General features: G+C 48.4%; 1 protein-coding gene across 1 annotated transcript in view; it reads right to left on the reverse strand.

Annotated features, from left to right (window-relative positions):
- Positions 1–243: 243 nt before the first annotated feature.
- Positions 244–10,745, reverse strand: part of LOC134342116 (NACHT, LRR and PYD domains-containing protein 3-like) — a 45,003-nt gene continuing 34,501 nt past the window's right edge. Inside the window, 8 exon segments of the mRNA XM_063040052.1 lie at positions 244–258; positions 1,177–1,541; positions 1,685–1,852; positions 2,008–2,178; positions 2,325–2,495; positions 2,651–2,737; positions 5,173–5,209; positions 5,212–6,906. Of these exon segments, the coding sequence (XP_062896122.1) occupies positions 1,454–1,541; positions 1,685–1,852; positions 2,008–2,178; positions 2,325–2,495; positions 2,651–2,737; positions 5,173–5,209; positions 5,212–6,906 (2,417 nt within the window). The 3' untranslated portion in view covers positions 244–258; positions 1,177–1,453.

The raw sequence follows: 10,745 nt of genomic DNA on the forward strand, positions 1-10,745 counted from the left end.
TGCCGAGGTATTTTTGTCAATATAACATCGCTGTTATAACGCGCGGTCGGTGTGAACGGCGTGAGAGTTAAATTGTAAAGTGAACTTTTTTTGACTATTTAAAAAATGTTTTATACATTTAACAAGGTGCTTTATTAATACAACAGAGTTAATCAGTATTTCAATGTTCGTCGTCAGCCGGGTCATACTGTCCGTGAACTCCCTGTCGGTTGCCTCCATACGCTCCAGTATTTGTCTTTTTTTTAGTTTTAAGTCCTCCTGCGTGAGAGCCAAGAGCAATTAGAGCAATTCCTTTAAAGTTTTTCTACTCTGTAACTGGACAAACGCGCACGAAGTATATCGTTTCCTCTTCGCTTGTTTTCTGTGTGTCCTGCGCATGCCCAGTAGGGGGAGATTCTTCCAAATATCCGCCTAATGTGGACGGAGATATTTTGAAAAACGTTTAGTGTGGACGCCTGTCGTTTTTACTCGAAACCGGCGTTTTCGAAATTATCCGGCGTAGTGCAGACGTAGCCTCACTAGTGCGAGATCTCGAACTCGGACACACGCCGGAATCAACGGCATGGACAGGAGGAGGAAATACGGCACTGCGGGACCGCTTCGAAAGTCGCAAAGCCTCCAACCCGATGGCATGAACATTGACATCTCAAACTTCCGCCAATGCCCCACCTCCGCTTCGTACCCCATCCGTTATTTATTTATATGCACATATTCTTTTTCTCTCTCTCGTTTTTCTCCCTCTGTTCCCCTCACTATACCCCTTGCCCATCCTCTGGACTTTCCACCTGAAGCACCTTCAATTACTCCAAAAGACTGAGGTTTGGTAAAATACTGAAAGGCTTTTATTCGCTGTACAATACGACCTCCACAGTGAGTGTCTGCCCCCGGACTGAGGGGGAGGGGCAAGGCGAACACCTTTATACAGGATTCTGTGGGAGGAGCCATAGGGGCAGTCAGCAGAGGGGTGTGTCCAGACAGGTAACCGAGTTACAACATATATACATGGTTTACCACACCACCCTCCCCCTTTTCCTTCTCCCTGGGCCTCCTGTCCCATGATCCTCTCATATCCCTTTTGCCTATCACCTGTCCAGCTCTTGGCTCCATCCCTCCCCCTCCTGTCTTCTCCTATCATTTTGGATCTACCCCTCCCCCTCCCACTTTCAAATCTCTTACTAGCTCTTCCTTCAGTTAGTCCTGACGAAGGGTCTCGGCCCGAAACATCGACTGTACCTCTTCCTAGAGATGCTGCCTGGCCTGCTGCGTTCACCAGCAAACTTTATGTGTTTTACTTGAAATTCCAGCATCTGCAGATTTCCTCGTGTAAGCGTGAGTCTAGAGCCAGTTCCATTAGAATCTTTGGGAATCAAGCCTGGGCGCGGCCATTAAAGGGGAAGACGAGGAATCGGCCAAAATGTCACCATAAGAATGGGATGTTCACACATTCAGATGTTCAAAGGATCACTATCATTCCGGGTCTGAGCTCCTGCAGAGATCTTAGTTCCTTCTCCCCGGTCTCACTGAACCGATTCCCCACCAGTCTGAAACAGATGGAAGAATAGAGATGAAATAAACAGATTACACAACATTGTCAGTAACAGCAGACTGGGGATAATGTTTCAACACACTCACAGACAAATATCCCTGATATTTTATCACATTAAACATTAACACAAAGACTCACCGGATCCACTCCAGACTCGGGAGGGTCACTATGAGGCGACGGAGAGCGGGGACTGATCGATCTGTGAGGGAGTTAATTCCCAGGTTCAGTTCTGTTAGTGATCTGTTGGTACTGAGAGCGGAGACGAGATCCTCGGCACCAAAATCTGTGAGACCGACCTTCCTCAGCCTGTAGAAAAGAGAGAGAGAGGGTGAAAGACACAGCGTGACAAGAGACGGTACAAATCCCCAGTGTTTATCAGCAACACAATTACTGATCACATTAATGCTCGGTGTCAGACACCCTGTGACTGTAAACACAATATCCCACAGTCTGGTACTTACCACAGTGTCTCTATTTTACACTCTAGGTTCCCCAGAGCCGCAGACATCAGTTTCACTCCGAAATCTCCCAGTTTATTAACACTGAGGTCCAGCTCCGTCAGTGATGGGTTTGTACTGAGAGCGGAGGCGAGATCCTCGACACCAGAATCTGTGAGGCTGACATTGCTCAGCCTGGAGATGAGAGAGAGTGAGGGTAAACGACACAAAGAGACAGGAGATGGTAATTTGTACCAATGTTTATTAGTAATGCAATTACTGATGTTCAGTGTCAGATACCCAGTGACTGTAAACACAATCTCCCACAGTCTGGTACATACCCCAGTTTCTGTATTTTACACTCCGGGTTCCTCAGAGCCGCAGACACCAGTTTCACTCCTGATTCACGCAGTTCATTTTCACTCAGATTAAGCTCCACCAGTGATCGGTTTGCATTGAGAGCGGAGACGAGATCCTCGGCACCAAAATCTGTGAGACCGACATTGTACAGCCTGGAGATGAGAGAGCGAGAGGGTGAAGGAAACAGAGAGACAGGAGACGGTACGGATCCCCAGTGATTATCAGAAATACATTTACTGATCACATTAATGTTCAGTGTCAGACACCCAGCGATTGCAAACACATCCTCACACAGTCTGGCACTTACCACAGTTGCTGTATTTTACACTCCGTGTTCCTCAGAGCCGCAGACACCAGTTTCACTCCTGAATCTCTCAGTTCATTCGCCCCAAGTCTAACAACAAACGGATAAATTGATGAACCAGGTGATTCAAACTGTGGGTCTGAGAAAACCTCTCTCACTCAGATAGTTCAGGAAACATTAACCCCTTCAGTAAATCACTGATTGGAGTTCCCATCACTGTGAATGTCCCTCACTGCCCAGCTCTAGGGTATTCACCGAATATCAGTAATTTAGTCTGTCGGTGTGACCCTGTAAACTCCACACAATCTGTCTCATTCCCAGATGGTGAAAAAAGTGTTACTGACCTGAGAGCACCGGAAGAGGCAGGGCAGAAATGTGGGAGAAATTCCCACAGTGAGGAAGATTTGTCATGGTCTGGTCTGTGAAGGCTGCATTCCGGTTCACGGTCCGATCCATCGATCCTTGTTCCGGCTTTTCCTGTTTTCTCCCTTGCTCTGTTGGGTGCTTTAATTCTCATTTCGGTCTGGCGCATAAACACCTCTGCAAACCAGGGATTGTTTGCTGGACTGTCCCGTTCCCTTCTCCTTTCTTCTGAAGCCTTGCCTGAAGCCTGAAGCCTCCAACCCTCGCCTGAAGCCTCGCCTGAAAGCTGGCCTGTGTCCTCGTGTGTAACGCCGTCAGGTTCAACTGCCAGAGCAAGTCAGGGGCCTTGCTGCGTCTAGGTAAGGAACAGTCTGTCGTTGTTTGGAATTGTCTCTTTGTGTCCGTGCCTTCGCTAGGTAGGTCCGGCCGTTTGCTGCTATCTTGAGTTGGGAACTGTCTCCGTGTCCTCGCCTTCGCTAGCTAGGTCTGGTCTTTTACCGCTACCCGTCTTTTACTGTCTCTTCGTGTTCACTGTTCTGTGTATAGAAAGAGACCCGTCCCTTGGTCCCGTTCCCAAGGAGGGGGTCCTGGCACTGTGTGCTGTGTATGAGTCCCGGCCCTACGTCCTGCTCCCAAGGAGGGGTCCCGGCTCTCTGTTCCATGTTCCTGAGTTCCAAGTCCAAGGCTCCAAGGTTCCTGTCTCCAAAGACCAAATCAAGCTTCGTGTTCTCGTCCAGTCCATGTGCCTCGCCCAGCCCAGGAGTACCTCGCCCTACCCGGTGCTGGAGATTCCTCATCCTGTGCTGGATCGTCCCCATCTGAACCCTCGGCAGATCCCTCAACAGTCATCCTGGCCTTGCGTCCTAGAGAGCAGCCCAGCCCTGCATCCAAGAAAGAGGCCCGGCCCTGCATCCTAGAAAGGGGCCCGGCTCTGTGCTCTAAGGAGGAGTCCTGGTTCCGTATACAAGAGCCTAAACTAGCCTAGTCCAAGAGCCACGTCCTGCTTTGGAGGTTTCTTGTCCTGCCCTGGAGGAACCTCGTCCTGTCCAAGCCACATCCTAGAGCCTCGAGGAACTCAAGCCCCGAGGAACCCAAGCCTCGTCTAGTCCTGTAGCCTAGCCTCGAAAAACCCTAGCCTCGAAGTATCTTAGCCTCAAAGAATGCTAGCCTCGAAGAACCCTAGCCTCGTCATGTCCTCGCCTAGTTCCGGGGTCCAAGCCCGAGTCAAGACCCAGGTTCTGAGTCCTTGTCCAGTCTCTGACTCGGAGTCGAACCACAGGCTCCTAGTTCCCAGTTCCTCATTCTGGTTCCCCTTTCCTAGCCCAAGTCAGTCTTCCTGTCCCAGCTCCTAGTCCGTGTCCAGTCCAGTTCCCAGTACTTCAGTGTCTGTGTCTTGCATTAGGGTCCGCATTCAGCGTCCCCAGTATGACAAGGTTTGTGAATAATAAAGTTCCGATGGGAGATGTGGAAGAGATCCCACCTGAGGAAAAAGAATAGGAAGACAGAACCTGCAGGAGGAAGAGTAATGGGGAAGAGAGATCCGACAGGAGGAAGGAGAATGGGTAAGAGTCCAAAAAGATAGGATGATACAGAAAAAGGTTGTACGGGAAGGTGGGTCTGAACTGAGGCCCAAATTTGGAAGAGAAGATGCGCCCATGGGGTCTGGGTTTCTTGTAGTGAGCACAGTCACACAGGTGGGCTGATGGTGATAGTCACACACGGGGAAGGGCAGGGGAGGAAAATCTCGCAATGGTATTTCTTTCTTTCTCACTTGGACAGTCTGCTGACGGTCTCTTGTCCCTCACCGGGAAAGGGTGTGAAGTTCTGACCCACCTGCTACAGTCAGAGTCGGTCTGGGTGTCAGTAACAGTCAGAAGGAACATTGTCAATGGGCTTGTCTCAGGGAGCGAGAAACACTGTCATTCCTGTAATTCACTACCATTAAACCAATGGCCGCTGTTCACTCATCTGCTGAAGTCTCCAACATCCCTTCACAAGGAACCACAGAACCCTCCCGTCCTTGAGGAATTACTGACCGATCCCTTGGTCATTTGTCACAATTCTTCACAATCTGATTTCGACAGTTTTACCCAAATCGCTTTACATTGAAACAACACAATGGAACAGTTTCAAAGTTCAGAGTGAGAGATAAATCAAGTTACCTCAACTCCTGGCACTTGTGCAGCCCGGGTCCCAGCTGTTGATTCCTTCACACTGAATGTGGCAATCACTGATGTCGAGTTTTATGGTATCACAGAGTCCGATGACATGAGACAGGACCAGGCAGTCAATCGGGGTCAGTGTCATTCCACTGAACGGAAGTGTTTCCACTGATCCCAGTGCAGCCTGAGCCAGCCAACGATTCTGAGACTCAAACAGGTAGTGCAATGTGTTCAGGAGGCTCCTTTTACCTTCTTCACACTCTGTGCTCCCACTCTGGCGTTTAACCTCCTCCTTCACCCAGTCAATCACCTGGCAGGTTGTTTCCTGAGGAAATGGACCCAAAAACTTCTCCAGGCTCCGAGCTGTCATTGGGGAGGAGAGACCAGCAACAAAACGGAGAAATACCTCAAATCGCCCTTCTGTCGTGTTGTGGGCTTCCGTGAGGAGTTTCATAATATCTCTGCGATCTGGGATCAGGAATTGTGCTACCGCAGCGACAAACTCTTGAATGGTGAGGTGTGGGAATGTGTACATCACACACCGGGGAGCATCTTCTCTCTCTAATATCTCCATCAAGTACCCGGACAGGAGCAGGGAAGGCTGAAGATTGTTCTTGATCAAATCTCCATCTGTAAACACAATCTTCCTCTCAGACACTCCTCTGAAGGCCATCTGACCAACCCTGAGTAACACCTCACGGGGGTTCTCAATCTCACGGCCGTGGTTTTTCAGGATGTTGTAAATATAGTAGGAGTACAGTTGGGTGATGGTCTTAGGAACCCGCTGCGCGTCCCTGAATCGTTGTGTGAAGAAGGGTCCCAGTGCCAGAGCGAGGATCCAGCAGTAGGAGGGGTTGTAGCTCATGGTGGACAGGATCTCGTTTTCCTTCACGTGTTTGAAAACAGCTGCCGCCACTGTCCGATCTTCAAAATGTCTGATGAAATATTCCTTCCGTTTCTCATCAACTAATCCCAGGATTTCAGCCCAAACACTGATCTCAGCCTTTTCCAATAAATGTAACGCAGTGGGGCGGGTGGTCACCAGCACTGAACACCCTGGGAGCAGCTTGTGCTGGATTAAACTGTACACAATGTCAGACACCTCACACCACCACTCGGGATCTGGGCACTGGTGCTTTGGTTCTGTATCTCTCCGACTGTCAGCAAAATCGATTTTGTGCTTGAATTCATCCAAACCATCGAATATAAACAGCAATCCCTCTGGGTTCTTCCAGACCTCTCTCAGGATATTCCCAAAGTACGGATACTGATCCAGAATCAGTTCCCTCAGGTTTATTCTGCAGTTTATGGCATTTAAATCCCGGAACTTGAAACTGAAGACAAACTGGAACTGTTGGTATATTTTTCCTATTGCCCAGTCATAAAGAATCTTTTGCACCATTGTTGTTTTCCCAATCCCCGGGATTCCGGCCAATGCCGCCGAACTCCCAGATTTGGAGTTACTCCGGGAAAAGCTGCTCTGGAACAACTGATCAGTCCGGAGTTTTTCCAGCTCTCTGCGGAGATGTTGTTTTCTCCACTCCTCGTGGTCTCTGCCTCTCGCCAGCAGCTCATGTTCCACCAGTCTCCGATCTCGAACAGTAGAAATGACCGTGAGTTCAGCGTATCGATCAACCAGCTGGAAAACCTTCACCTTCACCTGCATCAGGATCGTGTTCACTCTCAGCGTTTCAGTTTGTAACCGCAGAGTCTCCTTGTGTTTCCGCTGAACATCTTCCATAGGAACAGAGAATATAGTCAAAATGTTAAATGGCTCAACTGACAAAGAACGTTATAACTGCATTTCAACATTCAATGTTTGGGATTACATGAACTAATTCAATGTGTCCATGGATATCATGACAGAAAGTAAAATGCTGGTCGAAGACACCGGAACTAACAGCAATGTATGTCCCAGAAATGATCCAATTCTGATATTCTGATACTAGTTACTTGTGAAGGCGAACATTCCCCTGATATCCTATTGCAATCCTGATTGCACTTCCGACACAACAACATTTCACTATGTTTAAAACATTGTTTGTATCATTAACTGATGATGTTAATGTTGATCTGGTGTGGAAATATGGAGAGCAGGGCACTGCATTTTCGCAAAGCTGCACAATGGGGAATCACTGGTGTCCACTGCTCTTGCATCAAAACAGGAGCAAAATACGCGTGAAATACTTAATTCGGACAGCATCTGAGGAGAGAGTCAGAGTGATGTTTCGTAACGATAACCCAACGGAATGAGAAGAAAGAAAGCTGGTAGTTTTCAATTTCAGTGATAGAGGAGGGCTGGAAAAAAGTAAATGAATATTCATGAATGGGAGAGACCAGAAGCGTCTCAGTGATGGACGTCGTGTTTGTCGGAGAGCTTAGTGAAGTGTTGGCAACTGGTAGTGATCACTGACAGCAGGGCTGTGAGGCACTGTGTTATCAACAACGATAAATTGGTAAGTTGCTTTATTATTGGCACATGTACCGAGGTACAATAGACAACAATTCTGCATGAGATTCAAATAGATCATTTCATCACATCGGTGCAATGAGGTCGTACAAGGAAAAAGAGAACAGAACAGTACGGGGATATATATGTGTGTGTGTGTGTACGGGGATATATGTGTGTGTGTACGGGGATATATGTGTGTGTGTGTGTACGGGGATATATGTGTGTGTGTGTGTGTACGGGGATATGTGTGTGTGTGTGTGTGTACGGGGATATATGTGTGTGTGTGTGTGTACGGGGATATGTGTGTGTGTGTGTGTACAGGGATATATGTGTGTGTGTGTGTGTACGGGGATATATGTGTGTGTGTACGGGGATATGTGTGTGTGTGTGTGTGTGTGTGTGTGTGTACGGGGATATGTGTGTGTGTGTGTGTGTGTGTGTGTACGGGGATATGTGTGTGTGTGTGTGTGTGTGTGTGTGTGTGTGTACGGGGATATATGTGTGTGTGTGTGTGTACGGGGATATGTGTGTGTGTGTGTGTACGGGGATATATATGTGTGTGTGTGTGTACGGGGATATATGTGTGTGTGTGTGTACGGGGATATATGTGTGTGTCTGTGTGTACGGGGATATGTGTGTGTGTGTGTACGGGGATATATGTGTGTGTGTGTGTGTACGGGGATATATGTGTGTGTGTGTGTGTACGGGGTTATGTGTGTGTGTGTGTGTACGGGGATATATGTGTGTGTGTGTGTGTACGGGGATATATGTGTGTGTGTACGGGGATATGTGTGTGTGTGTGTGTGTGTGTGTGTGTGTACGGGGATATGTGTGTGTGTGTGTGTGTGTGTGTGTGTGTGTACGGGGATATGTGTGTGTGTGTGTGTGTGTGTACGGGGATGTGTGTGTGTGTGTGTGTGTGTGTGTGTGTGTGTGTGTGTGTACGGGGATATGTGTGTGTGTGTGTGTGTGTGTACGGGGATATATGTGTGTGTGTGTGTGTGTGTGTGTGTGTGTGTGTGTGTGTGTGTGTGTGTACGGGGATATATGTGTGTGTGTGTGTGTGTGTACGCGGATATATGTGTGTGTGTGTGTGTGTGTACGGGGATATGTGTGTGTGTGTGTGTGTGTACGGGGATATGTGTGTGTGTGTGTGTGTGTGTGTGTGTGTGTGTGTGTGTGTACGGGGATATATGTGTGTGTGTGTGTGTGTGTGTGTGTGTGTGTGTGTGTACGGGGATATGTGTGTGTGTGTGTGTGTGTGTGTGTGTGTGTGTGTACGGGGATATGTGTGTGTGTGTGTGTGTGTACGGGGATATGTGTGTGTGTGTGTGTGTGTGTGTGTGTGTGTGTGTGTGTACGGGGATATGTGTGTGTGTGTGTGTGTGTGTGTGTGTGTGTGTGTGTGTACGGGGATATATGTGTGTGTGTGTGTGTGTGTGTGTGTGTACGGGGATATGTGTGTGTGTGTGTGTACGGGGATATATGTGTGTGTGTGTGTACGGGGATATATGTGTGTGTGTACGGGGATATGTGTGTGTGTTCGTGTACGGGGATATATGTGTGTGTGTGTGTGTACGGGGATATATGTGTGTGTGTACGGGGATGTGTGTGTGTGTGTGTGTGTGTGTGTGTGTGTACGGGGATATGTGTGTGTGTGTGTGTGTGTGTGTGTGTGTTGTGGATTTGTGTGTGTGTGTGTGTGTGTGTGTGTGTGTGTGTGTACGGGGATATGTGTGTGTGTGTGTGTGTGTGTGTGTGTGTGTACGGGGATATGTGTGTGTGTGTGTGTGTGTGTGTGTGTGTGTGTGTGTGTGTAGGGGGATATGTGTGTGTTTGTGTGTGTGTGTGTGTGTGTGTGTGTGTGTGTGTGTGTACGGGGATATGTGTGTGTTTGTGTGTGTGTGTGTGTGTGTGTGTGTGTGTACGGGGATATATGTATGTGTGTGTGTGTGTTTGTGTGTTTGTGTGTGTGTGTGTGTGTGTGTGTGTGTGTGTGTGTACGGGGATATATGTGTGTGTGTGTGTGTGTGTACGGGGATATATGTGTGTGTGTGTGTGTGTTTGTGTGTTTGTGTGTGTGTGTGTGTGTGTGTGTGTGTACGGGGATATGTGTGTGTGTGTGTGTGTGTGTGTGTGTGTGTGTGTACGGGGATATGTGTGTGTGTGTGTGTGTGTGTGTGTACGGGGATATGTGTGTGTGTGTGTGTGTGTGTGTGTGTGTGTGTGTGTGTACGGGGATATGTGTGTGTGTGTGTGTGTGTGTGTGTGTGTGTACGGGGATATGTGTGTGTGTGTGTGTGTGTGTGTGTGTGTGTGTGGGGGGATATGTGTGTGTGTGTGTGTGTGTGTGTGTGTGTGTGTACGGGGATATGTGTGTGTGTGTGTGTGTGTGTACGGGGATATGTGTGTGTGTGTGTGTGTGTGTACGGGGATATGTGTGTGTGTGTGTGTGTGTGTGTGTGTGTGTGTGTACGGGGATATATGTGTGTGTGTGTGTGTGTGTGTGTGTGTGTGTGTGTGTGTGTGTGTACGGGGATATATGTGTGTGTGTGTGTGTGTGTACGCGGATATATGTGTGTGTGTGTGTACGGGGATATGTGTGTGTGTGTGTGTGTGTACGGGGATATGTGTGTGTGTGTGTGTGTGTGTGTGTGTGTGTGTGTGTACGGGGATATATGTGTGTGTGTGTGTGTGTGTGTGTGTGTGTGTACGGGGATATGTGTGTGTGTGTGTGTGTGTGTGTGTGTGTGTGTGTGTGTGTACGGGGATATGTGTGTGTGTGTGTGTGTGTACGGGGATATATGTGTGTGTGTGTGTGTGTGTGTGTGTGTGTGTGTACGGGGATATGTGTGTGTGTGTGTGTGTGTGTGTGTGTGTGTGTGTGTGTACGGGGATATATGTGTGTGTGTGTGTGTGTGTGTGTGTGTGTACGGGGATATGTGTGTGTGTGTGTGTACGGGGATATATGTGTGTGTGTGTGTACGGGGATATATGTGTGTGTGTACGGGGATATGTGTGTGTGTTCGTGTACGGGGATATATGTGTGTGTGTGTGTGTACGGGGATATATGTGTGTGTGTACGGGGATATGTGTGTGTGTGTGTGTGTGTGTGTGTGTG

Source organism: Mobula hypostoma, unplaced genomic scaffold (assembly GCF_963921235.1).
Source record: "Mobula hypostoma unplaced genomic scaffold, sMobHyp1.1 scaffold_45, whole genome shotgun sequence".
Lineage (NCBI taxonomy): Eukaryota > Metazoa > Chordata > Chondrichthyes > Myliobatiformes > Myliobatidae > Mobula > Mobula hypostoma.